The 19653-nt window shown below is 42.1% G+C and overlaps 2 protein-coding genes and 1 long non-coding RNA gene across 3 annotated transcripts in view; 1 reads left to right on the top strand and 2 right to left on the bottom strand.

The window, feature by feature from the left end:
* The first annotated feature begins 259 nt into the window (after positions 1–259).
* Positions 260–3109, top strand: LOC106813513. The gene is made up of 3 exons (XR_001394477.1): positions 260–550; positions 1493–1685; positions 2044–3109. It is a non-coding gene; the product is annotated as an uncharacterized LOC106813513 (long non-coding RNA).
* A 2457-nt stretch (positions 3110–5566) lies between these two features.
* Positions 5567–7980, bottom strand: LOC106813511. The gene is made up of 3 exons (XM_014817656.1): positions 6852–7980; positions 6152–6367; positions 5567–5830 (listed from the first exon to the last, which is right to left on the bottom strand). Exons 1-3 carry the CDS (start codon positions 7020–7022, stop codon positions 5567–5569), a joined length of 651 nt encoding a protein of 216 aa, XP_014673142.1. The 5' UTR covers positions 7023–7980.
* A 78-nt stretch (positions 7981–8058) lies between these two features.
* LOC106813517 (transmembrane protein 201-like) overlaps positions 8059–19653 on the bottom strand; it is a 13868-nt gene continuing 2273 nt past the window's right edge. The window contains exons 2-10 of the mRNA XM_014817673.1: positions 14994–15111; positions 14250–14450; positions 13171–13389; positions 12653–12771; positions 12072–12263; positions 11485–11700; positions 10356–10462; positions 9914–10030; positions 8059–9064 (exon numbers count right to left, since the gene is read on the bottom strand). Of these exons, the coding sequence (XP_014673159.1) occupies positions 8847–9064; positions 9914–10030; positions 10356–10462; positions 11485–11700; positions 12072–12263; positions 12653–12771; positions 13171–13389; positions 14250–14450; positions 14994–15111 (1507 nt within the window). The 3' untranslated portion in view covers positions 8059–8846. The remainder of the gene's footprint in view (positions 9065–9913; positions 10031–10355; positions 10463–11484; positions 11701–12071; positions 12264–12652; positions 12772–13170; positions 13390–14249; positions 14451–14993; positions 15112–19653) is intronic.

Below are 19653 nucleotides of genomic sequence, written 5' to 3' on the forward strand. Positions count from 1 at the left end.
TGTTACTGCCACCGTAGAAGTAATGGTATTCCCTGCAGACCTGATGTCACTGACCTGCGAGTTCCTTCTTCGCTTTCTAACTTTAGCGACCCCCCCAAGTAACCGATGAGAACTTGCATGCCGAACTAGGTCACACCACACAGGGAGCGCCCCATGCACGAAGCCTTGAAGGCTGGCCCGTCACCGCCGCACCCGCCCGTCACCCCGCCGGGCCCCGACACGGTAGCTATAAGTATGGACCCGCCACTGCTCAGCCGCACTAGTAGCACTACTCGTCAGCATCGTGTTCTACAACGAAATCTCCGCTAACGTTCAATCGTACGTCGGTATAGCAACAAATTAGTACAAACACTTGGTCTATACACTCTTGTGTGTAGATGTGCCTGTGCAACAAGTGCATTCTTTGGAGATCGAGCAACTTCACGGCAGTGGACCTGTACAAACTGCTGCCTCTTCACTGGCGCCGGAGTTAATTGGTTACCAGATAGCTTATCATCTGTAAATATATATACATACATCCGAATGAAAGATTTATAGTCAACTGTAAAAGGTAAATATCCATTTGGTCTGTGATTGTAAAAAGTTGCGTTTATCGCAGTAGCTGTCTCTTGTAGTTCCTCTTTCGTGCGCTCCTTTCCCGCTCTCGTTCTTTATCTTTATATCGATCTACATCTCGTCGTATCTTCCTTCTCTTCTTCCCCCTCTCCATTTCCTGTCTCTTTCTTCTCTTCTCTCTCGTCTGCCTTTCACTATCTACAGAATTTTACTCTTCCTCCGTTTCTCTCTTATTGCGCGTGTGCGTGATATTTATTTTTAGCAATTAAGCGACTTTTCCTGGTTGTATAAACATGGTGAACTGTTGCTCTATATATTCGCATATAGCCGAATACTGCAAAATTCTGCTTGCAATTATGCACAGTCGCATAACTATAACATTAATAATATCAGGAGTGTCATAATATATATATATATGTCTATAAATGTTTACATGTCGTAATATGTCTATATTATGACGCTTCTGATAATATCAGGAGTAAGATAATATAGGTGATATGATGGTATATGATATAACCTATATTATGACGCTTCTGATAATATGATTCTAATAATATTCACAGTATGAGATTTGACTTGTATCGATGGCTTTCTTAATTTATGTGTCTGCCCGTCTGTGCCAACGACATCTCTCCGCGATATCTCTCGGGTCTCTCTGTTCCCTCCATAACGCCATGTCTCCGATCTTGACTTTTTTCGTGATATTTTCTTGTTATACCGCCGATATTGATATATTCGCGCAAACCAGCACGTGCGACACTGGCGTACATAGAATTCTTCTGCTAATAAGGCTCGGGTTAGAAATGGGATGATTATGTATGGGAATTATGTCTATACTGGTTTAGGCACTTTGATGTACTGCACGTGGTCTGTTGTGCGTACGTGAAAACTACCTTCATGCAAATATTTACGTCTATTTATTGGGGTATATTTTCAGAAAACAAAGTACGAAAAGCCTAAAACAAAGACTTAAAGAAATATCAGCGAAAACGTACCCCCTGACGAAATACCCGTATCCATAGCGACATACCCGCGCCACTTCTACAGGTTTACTCGCATTTATCCTAAATTCAAGCCAGCAAGATGGTGCTAGGAGAAGCAGCTGAGGTCGAGGTTACAGACGTTGCAAGGTCAGCAGCTTTAACGCGGCTCCGTCCACGAATGTTATTATGATAAAATAGTTACTCACATATGGTTTTACTGTGCGCGGACATCTAGGGCACGTGTGTAAGGAACGTCTGTAAAGAATGAATGTACGTAACTATATGTAAGGTACTTTTGTCAAGAAGGTATGTAAATGAATGTATGAGTGTGTACTTGGCGTTGGGAAATTCTTGGCCATCAATAAATTTATACTAAATAAAACCGGCGGGTGTATTGTGTGATCTATGTGTGCCGCACGTGAAATCTAAATGTATACACTAAGTATTTACGTACGTTCATTATTTGTTTATAATGTTTAATACTGGTGTACCTACTATTTTAAAGGGAAAGGACATCATCCGGAAATGATGGTGCCAAAGCTGTAGAAGTCATGCGAAAGCAAAAAGTAGCCCAAGTTGAAGCTAAGAAGAATAAACAAGATGCACCGAACAAAGGATGGGGCATGTTTGAGAGCCATGAGAAATTCACAGAACTTCACCTATGTTAGATACCACGCGACTGTGTAACGTCCATAGTTATGTGTAGTAAGATGACGAATCAAAAATGATGTTTTTTTGTGCGCTCCGTCGCGAGGTTCAGTAGATTCACACGTTACCAACGGACGACAATTTATATTTTTTGACTAGATAAAGAGATTGTCATCGTAGATTGTCATTTTTGTAATTATATTAGGGGCCGTCAACAGGAATCGAAGGCATTGAACACCCGGAATGCGATTTTTTCGTTATAAGGACGCCATATTTGTATCTCGCGTAATTATAAAGATCCGTCGTAATTTTCTAAGTAAGATATCGGCAACCAGCATTCGCTGCCACGATCATCATTGACAAACACGTGTACAGCATGCTCGTCAGCTTGTTCGCTCTGAGGGACGGGAGCGCCAGAGAGGAAAGTGACGGCAAACCAATCTTTTGCTGTGACTTGCGGAGGACCTCCCGAGCTTTCCCCCAGACTGGAATCTTGTTTACCATCCGCATGAGAGTACTGCCGTCGACTGACTCCAACTTTTTTGTGTCCATAGCTTTCAGATCGTCTGCACATAATAGTAATAATAACAGATTAATTATAATAATTGCCTTTACGCCCTTGTTCTCCATTAGTGTGACGATTCTATTTTAGATTTACCGAAAAAGCACATGTCTTAAATATTTGGATATGTCTTGAAATCCCTACCAATCGTGTTCATGCCGGCGATGAATTGTATTGCTGTTACAGTAGATTTGAACCTTTTCGCTGATATTTCTGCTTTAAAAGGTTAGCCTTAGTAGGTTAGCCGCTGTAATCATCTTATTGTTAATTGTGCATGTGTGTAGTTATTCATAGTACTACTTTTTTTATAGAGTAATATTCTATCTGCATTAAATAAGTAATGATTTGTTTTTAGTGATTCCATCTTGCACTTTCACTTGCGTATATTATCACTCAATTATAGAGTTGCATCTCTTCCTAACACGATGCAGTTACTCAATCGTAAAATATTCGAAACCATATTCGATCATTAGTCGGTGGTTGGGGGAGGGGGTGGGGTTAAACTAAAACTATCAAAAGAACTCATGCGAATATACAAACGCCAATAATAATAATAATTCTATACTATCGATTGTTGAAAAGCAAATAACGTCCCTGACAAATTATAATAAAAATTAATAACATCCTTTCTTTCTATCCGTGCAAAATGTCGCTGAGAAATGTTTTCGAATGCTAATGCCTATATTATTGTACATGCGTTATATATATATATATATATATATATATAGAGAGAGAGAGATAGATATACATATACGTACATACATACACATATCAAATCGTTATTGTTTGCTGCGACTCGGCACTCACGCACGGCTTCCGTAACAAAAAATGGGCATGCTACTTCCTATGACTCTAACACGACTGCGATATAGACCTGCTACTCTTGCCGTCCGATACTACTGCTTTGGTACGAGCTGCCAGCACTTCATTGTCACTGCGATACGATCCTACAACTCCAATACCACTGCGATACGACCCCTACGATTTTGACGTCACTGCGATACGACCCCGACGACTTTGACGTCACTGCGATGCGACCCCTACGACTTTGACGTCACTGCGATATGACCCCTACAACTTTGACGTCACTCCGATACGACCGCTACGACTTTGACGTCACTCCGATACGACCGCTACGACTTTGACGTCACTGCGATACGACCGCTACGAGTTTGACGTCACTCCGATATGACCCCTACGACTTTCACACCACTGTGCTATGAATCACTACCACTCCAATACCACGGTGATACGACCCCCTACGTGGTCGCGGCACTCGCATGCGATTATTATATTACAGACATATACAACAGGTATTATACCCGTATTATAGACCCGAAAATATTCCAATTTTAATTTAGTAATTAATTCGCGTTTGATTGAGACAATATATAGCCAACGTGAGGTTTTAAGAAATGAAGAGGTGATGCGTAGTAAAGTCTGCACTCACCAAGACCTATCTCTGCGTCCGTAACGGCCGCGTCTTGTGGGGTCAGCACTTCGGCTACGGCTGTATCCCTCCGACAGGGGGCGCTGGTGCTATTGCGCGTGTAACCCCACTCGCACTGACATCTATAGCTGCCGATGACGTTCCTACAGACCTCGTGTTCCCCGCATGTAGAGTTCATTGATAGACACTCATCCTCATCTGTGGGCAGAGAGGCAAAACATTAATTAATTAAACAGACAGCTGCGAGGTTAACACGGTAAACACGTGGGTTGACGATGCGCGGGTAAGGAACGGGGAGCGTGTGTTTAATGCTTGGTTACCGCGTGTCTACGGATGGCTACGTTTGGTTAACGACTGGTGCTCGTGTGGTTAATTAATGGTTAACGTTGCAATACGAAGTTAATGGGTGGAAAATGTGCTGGTAACATATTATATCGTCAACAGATAGATACACAGGTACACGCGTTCACCGACCTATGCAGGCTGCAGCCGCCATGCTCCAGCGGTAGCCTTTCTCCGCGCATGCGCAGGTGTGGTTGATACGATTTTCCATCAGATGCCGCAGGTTATTGTTCCGGTCGAGATCGAGTGCGCACGTGCCGTCTGCGACGTTCTTACATGGGTTAAAGGCACTCTGCCAGCAGTCGGCGACGCTAGATGGCGCAGTCTCTAACCTCCCACAACACACGTCTGTAAGATTTGCGATAGGTTGCTCTGAACTGTAGTAAACAAAATCTTAGCGATTTTGCAGGGTTCTGGGAAATTACTGAGACCGGTAATCAGTAGATATCTATAGATAAATAATGCTCCATCGTACTCTTTGGTTTTATGAGCCATGCGATCTCGTATATACAGCCTTCGAGTGAACCAATATTCAAACATGAGGAATTTGTTTAGTGATATATATAGGCGAGTGAAAAGGAAGACTCTTTTGGAGTAACTTCATATTCGTGTGAATTAAACGCAATGAAAGCAATGTCTTCAATATTGTGGTCTCAACCCTATATATATCGTTGTTAAATATTTTTCTATCTACACTCCATTTACTGCCTTTCTTCTTAAAGAACAAGGATATAACTGGCACCAATGCCGTACATGGCACGCACACACAAAAGGGATATAATATCTGAAGCGAACATGAGTCTACCATACTTAATTTGCAGCAGCATACATGTTTGTAGCGGCACATGAGTAAATAATTGACCTATCAGTCTGAGAAAGATAAGCACGCCTCCTTCGCGTATTATTTCTCGATTGGTCGGTCAAGCTTGATCCATTTATACGTGTCATTGACGGGTGTACGCCAAATTGTCTACTTCGCGGAATTTCGTTTCGCTAAGCAGCGTCTTCGGAGCGCACCTATCAGCCCTACCTGTCAATCACTCTAAGCTGATCGGTAACTTGAGGCTCACCCGGACAGAAGCTGTGTAGGGCGCAGTGAAAGGCATCCGATCGTAGTCGCGGGAAGTCGGTCTGTCCGCGAAAGTCACGCATTTTCTCGTGCTTGGTGTCCGGGTAGCCCATGCCGAGGTGCCAATCACAACCCCCGTCACGCCCTATACGGTCAGTGACGAAGCGAAGTTCTTCTGCCTGCTTCATAGTGTGCCAGCAAAGATAGTACATACCGGTCATCTGAAAGCATATAGTTGTAGTGCAGGCCACATGACGAACAAGATCTGATGGACCAAGTAAATGGACCGTTTTTTCTGTTACCTACTGCTATTATCATTGCGTGAGAAATAGACGAATATTTCATGTTTAATATTTAATCAACACGAAGGTCTACTCCATGAAAGATTTTCTGTAAGCGCATATAATTAATCATTAGCTTCCGGCCCCCCAAGCCTATCCGTTTATATTTATTTGTTTGCATTTTACATTGTTTGTTAACATTGTTGTTCTACACGCGTGTGCTTTCATGATCGCCCGGTCGTACAACGTGCTGCCACCTACCAGCTGTCGAAACTCATCCAGCGGGCCGTCAGAGACCGTCGGCGCCTCCGTACGCACGCCACCGCCGCTCAACAACGTCACGTACTCCGTCGCCATCTTAAACCAGACGAGCGGCGACAGCGCCTTCAGACAATAGAGGACGCTGCGCTCACACTGTGCGCTCACTAGAGGGTGTAGCTGCCGCAGCCGTGGCACCGCGAAGCCCGCGCGTAACTCCTGAAAGGTGGCGCCACCATATACGTGTCAATTCGCGGGGGCAGAAATAGGATCAAGGATGTATCCGTTTTGCGCTAAGCTGTTACGCGGCAATTTCAAACATAAAGCAAGCTAGCGCGCTACATAGACCTTGTGATGTCCTTGGAAAATGTGGTGCATGTTTTTTGCAATCGGAGACCGATCTATTTTGAGTAGAAATCTGCGTTGGTATGTCTCTCTCTCTTTCTCTCTCCCCCCTCTCTCTCTCTCTCTCTCTCTCATATATATATATATATATATATAATATAACTATATAATATATACGGCCCTGGTATGTATTAGTTTTTTTGCATGTTAAAAATATAGAGCAAGCTTGTAGGGTAATCCAGAAGTAAACATGTCTACATTTTGAAACCGATTTATTTCTTATAGGAATCTTTGTTGATATTAGTTTTTCTTACACATTTACAGAATCTAGCGATCGAGCTTACCACGTGATACAGACCTTTGGATGTCCCTTGGAAAATCGTACATCGCTCCCGAACAGTTTAAACGTTCTCAACACCATAGCCGTGTCGGATATCACGTCCGTCAGGGGGCGCTGTCCTCCCAGATTGTAGCTGATGTTATCGTGCGTGAGGTTTCGGTCGACGTAGTCGTCTATTTGAATCATCATGAGCCGGAAGTCGCCATCTTTGCTCTCCACAAGATGCGCTTCTGGCAACACAAACTTGACGGCGCTGGTAAATCTTCTATGTCTGTTCGCAGGGTTGCCACGGTCGCGGACCTATAGGCAGCAACATGCGCAGCTGTCACTAGATATAACACGGGTGTGCCTGTCTAGGAATCTGTCTGCTCTGTCTTGAATATTGCGCCACCTACTGGTTTGATGGAGTACTGCCTACTCTATAAGGGCTCACTCTGATTAGTGGAGATTGGCGTGAATTTGATTGAAGGTTAAAGCGCCAAGCAGGTTTTGTAATGGTAATAATCCAGGCCATACCGCCTTTAATAGGCTCTTTCATGGTACTGTTTTTGAAAGGGTACTCACGTAGGCATTTATCAATTGAGCGTAGCTGGTCGTGGGTCCCTTGAGAACAACAGTGACGGGATCCAGGGCCGTGCAAACCGCTGCGTTTACACAGATAATTGTTAAATATAGTAACCTCACAAGGGATGTACAGCCGATTGCTGCCATTGCTATAAATTACACGGCAATCACCCGTTACATGCGCTCATTGGAATGTTGTCATTTAACTCGTTCCAAAGTAATATAGTATCTCTCTTAGTTGTCGATTATAACACTGTCGATTACCAGTGATTGATTCTAAACGCTGCATTGTTTGTAATTCGATTATCAGAATGTACAATGCGTTCTTTATTCTAGAGCACGTTTATATACCTCAACCCCTGTGCCCTGTCATGGCCCTGACCTAGTGCACACTCGTTTAATAATACCGAGAGCAGGAGCTGTACCATTAGCTGCAATTATGTTATTAACATTAAATGTGTGTGCATGATATATGTATACACCCAGATACATGCCTGTTGCTACCTATAGCAATAGCATTTATCTGCGTTTTGACCAGTAAACGTTAGTACACAATGTATGAGTTTTGAGGGTAATGCAGCAGCATATCGTTCCAAGAATTTGAGTATTATATCACGTATACAATCGCATTACACTAGTATATTAAAGCTGAACTAAGCAGTCACGCAGGAATAGCAATTTATTTACAAATGGTCATAGAAAATAAAGATACTGTCTGCCATATAAATAGTGAAGTTCACAATAATTACGACCATAATCTAGACTGTCTCCAATCCTCTATCCCTATGGCTGCTCCCATAAGCACAATTGCTAACAACGCACTTGGTTAAGTAGACGTTATGACATGACGAAGCATAATCTTTGTGATAAACCTTTACACTTACAATTGCATGTAGGCTTTCATAACACCTACAACTGCACAGCATGCAGTGGCAAATACCACCAGGAATATACCTCCTGAACTATGACACTACCGGTGACAACGCAGGACCTGCTAATATCACCACACAAAGTAAAGTATGTTCACATGTTTTTACGACTGTTATTTACATGAGATGATTAGATCGCACATTCACGTGTTTCATCTATATACCTGATATAAAATCGACAATTATAAAGTTCTGGTTTTGTCAAATGCAAAGAGAATAATCGCTACTATAAGTAACTTGCAAAAAAATTAGAACAGCATTTTAAAGAGATTTTAATTTAGAACCCACCACCAATTGAATAGAAGATAATGACTGCGCGTTCATTTTTGTACACATATATACATATATAGTTGACATTCAACAAAAAATTGTCAAAAATGACAACTGTATGTTAGATGACGGATGTTATCGTAACATAATTAATAACTTGCAAATTAATTTAATACCTAGCAAGAACATATCTAGCTGGTTAGATTGATGTCTCTGCTGGCTTTCATGTTTAATATGTTTGTCGGTAACTTCATTGTCTTCTAACCCAAGCGCTGCCTGAATAAAACGACGTTTGGCCACTAGGTGGCGGCACCGTTCTGCTATTCCATGGCACGCGTCTGACACTTGGCTGTGGTATGAACTTGGCAGGGCTGATGAGCTGTTTCTGGCTGTGCATGCTAGACACTGCTGGAGCCGTCTCTCCTACACTGTCCACATGCTGAGTGCTTAGCATGAATATATGCCGGCCTGCAGGGAAACACGCACACCGATCGATATACACTACAGTAAAAAACTGCGAGTAAGAACTAGCATTTTCCCAAGTTAGCCTAAACAGGTTCTTACATAAATGGTACTCAGCGCAAATTGAGGCTATTTAGGTTCTTAAATAGGTTCTCATTTTCTAAAGAAAATTCCCAATGTTTTTCATACGGTATGGTTCCCCTGGTTCGAATGTTCATCATTCTACAGACTCTTCCATATGCTGATGTGTAGCCATGGAGATATAAACAATATATATACAGTATTTATGTGTAATTGCAACAATAACAATTCTATTTGATTTTCAACATTGGCCTTTACAGTGTATTAAATTAGAGTGATAGGGCACCTGTGTCTCCAAAAAAGGATCCAAAATGTTGATCTATCTTATTCGCCCAAGTGTACACATCTTTTTATATAGATTTTAGAAAATAAGAACCTGTTTCAAATTTTAGGCTAAACAGGTTATTGTATAGAGGGGGTATAACTGGCAAATTTTAGCCTAACAGGTTCTTACTCGCGAGTTTTCACTGTATATGCACTAGAAATTGTGAAAGTAATAATAAGAAGATAAACTAATTTATGTAGTGGCATAATTATATAATAACTTTATCATCATGATCTTATCTATACAGTACTACTTTACTTTTGCTCTACATCGTGTATATATGTTCATGGTATCACTACACAAATACAAACTGGAAAACAATCTTTCAACAAATTGTGAACGGCTTTAGAATATAAATGCACACGTATGAGAATGCAAACAGTGCACACAACATCTTTCGTGTGGCACCGATTGCACGCTTATTGAGGAATTTGGCACTGCAAGCTTACCATTGCCGGACCGGCCGCGATCTGTGGACGCCCCGATCGTCAGCTTTGCATCCAAGTCACCAACGCTGAGTTGAGGAGGTGCCGAGCAGGGCAGCAAGTTGTTATTGTTTGGAAACTCTTGTAAAAACAATGTGATAACTCATGTTATTACTATTATTATTATTATTATATATGTGTGTGTGTGTGTGTACCTATCTATCACACTAACAATACATGGGACCTTGAAATGCTTCCTTTCAAAACCAGTTCCATTAAAGTTCTGCAAAATATTCATTACCACTGACAATACTACATATAACTACAATAGAGTTCACAATCGCAGGTTACTTCTGCACTGTTTGCTATACATACTTAGCTCTACATGCTTAGCTCTATATGCTTAGCTCTACATACTTAGCTCTATATGCTTAGCTCTCTACATGCTTATAACATTATTGTCTACCTTTGCTCTGTGACTGGGGAGCTTGATTCACAGACTCAGCAGGTTCCAAATCAGCAGACGTGTTAACGCTCTCGTTGCTAGAGAGACCATCCCCCAGACTGCTCCTCCTGTAACACAGGTGAATAACTACCTCAACAACACTAATTATGCCACTTTTAAAACATAAGTATTCACATAATCCCCCTATTATTTAATTAGTTCAGAATTTATATTAAGTTTACATGAATGCTATGCTTGACAGTTCATCTGCTCATGTTTGCTTGCTACCTTGCTTATTGGGGTTATAGATACCTCCGCAGGGTTTCTTCTGAGGAAAATTAGACAACGGCGGTAATGGCCAGTTTGGGGAAAAAACGCACGATGGATTCAAAGGCATGCAGTAGGCACGAATGTGGATTCTGCACACAGACGCAGGGGGAGAGAGGCAGAGGGGGGTTGTGGGGGTCTCCCCCAGCAAAATTAAAAAAATTTGAATGTCTTAGACTGCATTTGAGGCACCCCGAAAATAAAATTTTACCTTTTAGTTTAAATCTTACTCTGTTAGCAGACCTACCAAATCTCACGCTGCGCATTTCGCGGGAGACTCATGCATCTGACCTATCTGGACTTCTTCTCCCGCACTCCCGCATGCCCTACGCATTCACGCAAAAGAAAAGAACCCAAAAAAAGCAGCCCGCGACACCCCTGTTACTCACGTTCGTGGCTCGTGCTTGCTGGCTGGGGTGGCATTGATTGAAGTGTGGGGTGGGGTGGGGGGAGGGGGTAATGCACTCATTGTTACAGTCGCGTGAGCATGTTTATTGCTGTATATGTAGGGGTGGGCACTGCTGGTATGAGAGAGCGACAGCAAAACTTTCCCGGAATCGAGGAAAAAGCTGCAATCGGGAATGACACAGGAGTGTGCCGGCATGCAAAAAGAAACGTTGCTGTAAATTTCATTACGATTTTCCATGTATATAGTCAGAAGCATGTGGTGATCTATTTAGTTTTGGATTGACACTATTTTGACAACGGCGGGTAAATACAGGAACATTTTCACAACGGCGTTGTTAAATTTGACAACGGCGGTGCGCCGCAGTGACTCCTAGGTAGAAGAAACCCTGCTCCGTACACGCAACCAAATCTGTACCTGATTCGTGGGTGTTTCCGTTTCCCTCTGTTGTATGCATGCTCTCTGCTGCACACGAAACTGCATAATGATATCACCATGACGACCATGGAGGAGATACACTTTAGGTTGTTTATGGAGCTTCTCAGAATGCCAAAGATGGTAAAAAACGACTCGAAATGCTGAACCATGAGCAAAAGCCATGTGATGCAGGTGGCTCCATCTATCTGCTGTAACCTACATCATAATATAACAGTTAAAGATAAACTATAAAAGCTGTAAAGATGAACAATCATAAACACATGACATTATATGAATATTGTTGTGATAACTATAATATTTCAATTATATTTCATATTATGATGTTATAAAACTACCATGATTTCTATGATTATGAAACTGGATACATTAATAAATCACTAGAAAGTTATTCAGGGGCAATGCTAGTAGCATTGAGGGATATATTATCAGAAACAACAAATAATTGTTACCAACTTGAAGCTAAAATGTCATAACTAGTAATGATCTTTCTGCCAATGTATGCCAGCATGTAAACTCTCTAATGTTGTGTATTTGCACAAGATATTAGATTACTTATAGCTTATTACCTTTTACTGCCTGATATCACAATGGCCAAAACGCTTGCATACAATCCAACTAATACAGCCACTTTTTCTGGACCCACTGTGGGACCGAAGAAATCTTCTACCGGATTTAGGTTTTGCCACCAGGATACAAGTACGGATTCAGGAGACACTGTACCGACTCTGTGACAGACAGCTGACAGCAAAGATTTATACCTACAGGATGAATAAGAAAATGTTCGCATCATTAACTTGGAAATGAAATAGTTACGTCGCTACATGACTATATACAATACCAGTAAAGCACTAGTTGAACCCCTCCTCAGAAGTTAGTGCTTCCATGCCACTCCTAGCAAATTTACGAAGGCTATCAGCAGCTAGACTCCTAGCAATTACATACTAAAGCCCTAGCAGCAGTAGCACTGGGTATTCAATATACAGTCTCACTGCATCTAACTTAAATATAAATTTTTAGAACCATATAGAAAGAATCTTCAAAAACATCTGTGCAATTATACAGTTAAATTAACTTGTATGGCGTTCAGAGTTCTATCTGTTAGCTAGAGTAGACAGACCATGGACAGTAAGCCCTAGCTGGAACGTACCAAGGTTCTGACTGGCAGTTGAAGCGAACCAGGTAGCATGAGCAAGCTAATGTGATTAGTCTGAGAAGCATTATTAATGGCCTCCAACTCAGCAACACCTCCCAACACCTTGACTGGATCTGGTGTTATAAACCAAATAGTTGTTAGATGTATTGCATTAGGATAGGAAATAATGCAAAAAAATAAGGACATTTTCAAATATATTTGGATTTGATAATTAAGTTCAGCAATAAAGGTAGTAGTCACAGTTAATAAGGACCGGACCAATTCTTTAACTTGTGACATAATTATGACTTCAAATATAACAAAAGTACATCTTATTACATGTATTAACAAATTTGTGTTATAGAATAAATATTTGCTTTACAACAATGTGCTTTTTTACAAAGATAAGAAAAATTTTACTAGTTGAGGCAAGGTAGTTACACGTAATAAAATTTTCATCTTTCGGACCACAGCCTGTTTTACGTGTACCAGAAAACCGATTCCTATTGAAACAAGATCGATGACTGGAATACCGTTGCTATATTGCTCCTCGCGTTCAGCGCCGTCATGTGACTCTGACGTTGCTTCGGCCGCACGAACTCGCTCGCCTGCTTCGAGACGGTTAGTTGCGCATTCAGCGCTCGTGTCTGCCACCGAAGCTCCTGTCTGATGATCGCATCACAGGTGGCGCACAATGCGTACGCCTTCTCCAGGTTGCGCTCGTACTGCTCGATCTCGGCGTCGTACGTGTGCTGTCAACGCAGAGCACGCCACACAGTGTCACGTACATTCCGATCAGCAATTGACATTTCTCATCAATCTCGATCATTTCTCGTCTATCTTTTTACACCAGTGAATTACAGGAATAAGGTTAATCTTAGACTAGAGTGGCCGCGTGGAGTTATGCACCTCAGAGGCCTTGGTCCAAAATGCGAACAAACATGGATCATTGAAGAGCATGATTTATGGGTGAATATGAAGAAATACACAAATTTAGGTACACTCCAATAATAGAATTACTACTGCGTGTGTGATAGTCGGTCAGAGAGATACATTAAATTTACAAGGAACATTTAAAATTTCACAGCTATATTAATATTCACTTGTAAGTTGTAACAAGATGTTTAATGTTTGTCAAGGCTGGTAATGATAGGAAGATAGTATTGTAAACGTCATACTCTGTCAGGGTGGGAAAATAACGCGAGTCCGGAGTCAAATACTCCCTGATTTATTGTCGGACTCCCTGATCTAACATATGCAGGAGTCCGTGTGACTCCCTGAAAATTCTGCTATACTAACTAGTTCGTTCAGAGCACTGCCTCGTGGAATTACCATATTTGTTCAGCGAAAATTTCAAAGAAAATTTGGCAGACGTGCAACCGCATGAATCTTCAAAATAAGCACATGTATGCATTATTGTTATTATCTTTAGTTTTGAACTTCAGACTGCGGACTCCCTCATTTTGCTGTGGACTCCCTCTTTTTGAGGGCAGGGAGTCCATTGGACTACCTTGTTCACAAGTTAATTTCTACCACTGCTCGTTTGTATGGTACAAACCTTGTTTTCAATAACAATGAATAATAGAAGATAGCATTATAAATTATATCATACCTCATTGAACGGAACAAATGCTGACAGTTGCTTAACCTTCAACAGCTGGTTCTGACTGCAGGTCGCACACAAGCCAAGCTTCTTTTTAGTCAGTGGATCCCATCTACCTGATGAGTCATCCAACGCGTGTTGTGAAGCTGCTGCTCTCTTGTTCAACTCCTCGCAGTGTTGTTCGGGTATGAGACGGTTGTAGTCTCCCTCCTAAAACATCAAATGCAGTGACACAAACACGAGTACCTTCTGGTGCAAAACACATATATATTCAGCAATATACTACTTATACATATTCACTTTGTTTACTAGTAGAATAGGACTACATTGACACAACAGACATATGAGAAAGTGTTTCATTATATGTAAAAACATTACACATGCCATAAGTATATTTTATTATATATAGGTTCATTATGGTCAATGTTCAGACATTCGTATTGTTACAATCTTCTGATTCTTTGTGTATGTGTATTCGTGATCAGCGCTGGAGTGTTAAAAGTGACATACAGTCCTTATAACGATACGATTCGTGAGAAGAAATGAGAAGCTATTAATAAATTAAGTGACTTTTAAATTAAAAGACAGGTGGACATAACTTTGTCCTCGTAAAATAATCTCGTAAATATTAGTCTTCAAAGTCCAAGGGATTATCGAAAACTAACTATAAACAAAACTGAAACAAACAAACTTTATCTATAGACTATACTAAGAAGAGTGGAGGACAAACAAATAGTGATAATTTACAAACACCTGCGTGAAACCATTGTACTGCTCACAGATCGAGCAGGTAAAGCAATTCCTGTTGGAGTATGGCACGAACGAGTCATGATTGCAAAACCAGCAGTTCACCTTTACAGATAGTCTGGCCCTGCAAACAAAAATGCAATCGGTTATGGTACCTATCCCTATGGCTAGTATATGTACCAACGATGTCGGAGAGTAACACTAACCATAAACTGTTACTGCAACTACCGTCAGATACGCTAATAGGGTCTATGTCCCCCAGGGTACGTTCCGTAGGAACGTACCCTGGGTACGGTCCGGTATACCGGAACGTACCCTGGTACTAAATACTACTATCTAATATGCCGGACCGTACCTCGCCTACTCCACTAACGATTCTAGGGAGTCGCCTACGCCTACTCCCTAACCCTAACTCTAACCCTAACCATATCAGCTAGATAGTTACCAGGGTACGTTCCGGCAGTACCCTGGGGGACATAGACCCTATGAGCGTCAGATACAATAAACGTGAAGTGTACTACGACTAGTAATAGTACAATCAAACGTAACAATTAAGTGCCGCGGAGCGACAGCGCTCATCTAACGTCTACTGCGGTGACTCTGTGGTGGAGTGGTGGGATTCTAGTAAACCCTGTTAGTCCCAAATGTGTTCACATACGCGCCGAAACAGTGGAAGGCACAGGGATGGTATCAGGAACCTTCTCAAAGGAATGTTCGTTGGGATCGTTATGAAAGTTGCCACGAGATGGCGCGTATGTTTAAGTGTCTCAAGATTAAAGATGGAAGCTCCCATCGTAGGTAGTAGCAACAACTATTTGCAAGACAGAATAGGTAAGCACTCTTCCATTTACCTACGCAAGCCTACAGACTAAAATAGAGAGCTGCCACCTGTAATTAATTAACGCAGGCAAAAACTACACAGTACTATCACCACCACATGCACTGGCAGTGGCCACTGGCAGTGGCATAAGTTACATGTAAATTGTAACACACTGACAGTACAGAATGCCATAGAAATTATACGATTTAAGGAGCATAAACCTTCTTCAGCCAAATTTAGCTTTGAAATTTCACTGTGACATTGTAGCTCCATACATCCAGGCATGTATAGATTCTACTAGCAAACCGGCAGTCAAATTCTTTCTAAACAGTAAACAGATACTCCATGTTTAACCCTCTCTCTGAGGGGTCAAAAGGTTATCGACACTTACTCGTCGCATGTCAGCAGAAAAGTACATTTCAATGTCCTTTCAGTAAAGCCATAAAATGCTAGGTCACCGCTGAAACAAAAAAATTTTTTGATCGCTCGTCAGACCATGTCTCAGAAAATGTCTAAAATCTGGCCTTGCCACATTGACCTTTGACCTGTGACCTCCAATTTCGGCACAGTGATGGCTTTTCCTACCATCTTGTATCTTGTATCTTAGTACCCTCTCTTGTATTTCACAAGGCAACCGAATCAACCATAATACCATGATACTATACATACCATATATGAATATATATATATATATATATATATATATATGAATACCATGATGCTATACAATATACATACCATATATGAATATATATATATATATATAGTGATGGCTTTTCCTACATCTATAATCTTGTAATCTTGGTACCCCTCTTTGTATTCACAATGGCACCGAATCAACCATAATACCATGATACTATACATACCATATATGAATATATATATATATCATATATTATGAATACCATGATAGTATACACCAACTATCATGAGCCCTAGGTCGAGCGTTTGATTTTTGCTGCAATTCTGCATTTCCTCCCTGGTACCTTAAAGGCTCACAATGCGCATCCAAACGCTAATTTCTCCAGTACTAGACTAGCAAATACTTCGTGTCATGCAATAATCACACTACCTTATGACAAAATAAACTCTAGTTGCTCCGTTTCACTGCGCGTTTGCTTAAAACCCACAGAAAAGAGGTGAGAATACTGCATTCTGGCGCAAACCGACTGTTTCGCCAAAACAAAATAGCCTCCGAAGTGGGGACGTGACAGTCACATGTTTTTTATCTTGCTGCGCCCGCTAGCTGTCGCAGCCACCGCTGCAACGGTTGCTTGCGGGAGTCTGGGGAAACTGTCAACACATCGATGAATTTCAACAAAACATTTGGACGGTATTTCAAAAATACCTTTTATATAAGACAACGCGCAAGTGGAAATGTGGAGGAACTCCAGAGTTATTGTGCATAAGGTAGTAATGATATCCATGACACGAAGTATTGCTATCTAGTACTGGAGAAAATTAGCGTTTGGATGCGCATTGTGAGCCTTTAAGTTTAGGAGGGAATGCTTCCCGACCTTCTTTTTACACCTCTTTGACCTTTGACCGGCAGCTTCGACATCCCAACTCGGTTTTGGATGTAACCCCCACCAGCCCTCGAATTAAGCCGACGAGAGGCGCCATGGCAATTTTTTGGTGGGGCATCGTGAGAAATTGCCCTTGAATTTTCTCTAAAATGGATGGGCCACCGAGGGAATTTTAAAGCCCATCAAGGCAACTCTCAACAATATTTGGGAAGGGCCACCACAGGCCATTTGTTATGAAAAACTTGTGTCATCCGTATGAACTTCTAGCTAAATGTTGCCACTTGAGCAACGCTACACACCGTACAGATCACTGGCCATTCTTGCACGAGCGTCGTTTCCCGCTGCTTTAAATCGCGCGCGGCGAGTGCAGGCGTGCCAGCATTTAAATATTCGTGTTCTACCACGGGCATACACAGGCGCACGATGTTATCGATCGTCTAAACTGAGCGCGTTGGCAGCAATACCTTCGTTATTGTTTTTGCCAAAGGTAGACTGTGGGCTATCCGGCCTCACGCTGCTGCTAGGAACAATGCTACACGGCGGTCTGCGAACAACAGGCGGTCGCGGAATCGGACAGTCTATCCAGAGGCACCGACGCAATAAACAGAAAGGGCAAGACACAATCACTGCGTCGGCTCGGGCTTGGATTTTCAGGGGCAAGTACACGCGATTGATAGGAGCACCGCCGGCAATTGCCGTCGGTGCGTCGTTAATTCGAGCCCTGACCCGCCACAGCGTCCGAGTATCCGTGAACCGTACGTCGCGAGCCGGTTAAGATTGTGTCCCAACTGTTGACGCACGGACGAACGGCCGGACGGACGGAGCAATCATGGCGGATTCTAGACAAGCTGCATCTGACCTATGTCAGATGAACTAAAATCGGACTATACATAACTATTAATCAGTATTAAGTATTAAAGGCATAATTAAAAAAAAAAAAAAAAAACAAATACTAATAAAAAAAAACATAAATTTAAACAAAAAAAAAAATAATAATAAAAAAAAAAAATCGCCCATTCGATTATGCAATTTTAAACGAAATGCTAGAGTAACTGGCACCTGTGTAGTTTAATAAGTACATTACTTATAGCCAAACGCGTATTAGTTTGTCCAAAATGCACTGCTGGTTACTAAAAGATGTCGAATTGAAATCCGCAGTCACGAAATCAGAAGTTTGACTGACTTTGTTTACAGTTTCGAAACCGCATACTTCGGAAACAGGTGTGATACAGATTTATAAGTCGCAGCGCAGCATTTTCGCACGCATGCCAAAAAGGCCGCGCACGACACGCATGCATTTTCGCGTCGGCGTACGTCAATGCTAGCAGTAGTACAGACCGTTAAACTGTATACGTAACAGTAGCTCTGATTGTAATGAACGTGGAATCCACGTACGAATCACTGGACTGCTCGTGGATATTGAAGTAGGCTGTGTTGGGGGCCAACGCTATGCGAAGGATCGCGGACTAACCGCACGGCCACAGACTAAACATGGAAAGCAGACGAGGCACATGCGTAATTTAGCGTATATTGGTCAAACGAATACACCCTGTGTTTGAAATTGAAGACATGGTGGGTACCCGTTCATTAGCACCGACGGTTATTTACTTGTGCTCAATACGCAGAATACACCCAGAAGATATCATTCTACAAGCCTACTCATTAGTCGTATATTAAGCATCCCGGGACAAACAATCTCTGCTAAAGCACCCTTAGCAACATGTGGTGACGTTGTCCTAACCGAATCGAGGCTATTTTGCTTGGCAACGGAATTTACGTTGGCAGCCAGATTTACCAGATTTACGGATTTCAGATTATGACATTTTTAAGTAATTTAGCAGTGATATTGACCAACTAATACGCGTTTGACTATAGGTAATGTACTTATTAACAGTGGTTGTAGTCGAGGTCCGCACCCGCCCCCGAGTCGCGAGTCGAGTCCGAGTCCCAGCCACCCCGAGCTCCGAGTCGATCGAGTGCGTCGACGAGTTCCGAGTCCGACGCACCCGAGACCGAGTCCAAGACCGGTCGACGAGTCCGAGGTGAGTCGAGTCCAGTTTTGATAAAAAAAGGGGGCAAAGACCGACAAGGCCACTTCACTTTCTATGTATGTCATCAAGCCCCCCCCCCCCCCCCCCCCCATCATCATCATCTTCGCTTATAGCTCCCATCTTTTCTCCGTGCCTGGGTTGGACTTGCGATGATCCTCCTCCACGTCTCATGTCTTGCGTGATCCTTCATCTATTTCAAGTCCTTCAGATCTTCTGCACTGTTCCCTATCATGTTCTCTTTGGTCTTCCAACCGGTCTTTTTCAGGGAT

Source organism: Priapulus caudatus, unplaced genomic scaffold (genome assembly GCF_000485595.1).
Source record: "Priapulus caudatus unplaced genomic scaffold, Priapulus_caudatus-5.0.1 Scaffold785, whole genome shotgun sequence".
Taxonomy (NCBI): domain Eukaryota; kingdom Metazoa; phylum Priapulida; class Priapulimorpha; order Priapulimorphida; family Priapulidae; genus Priapulus; species Priapulus caudatus.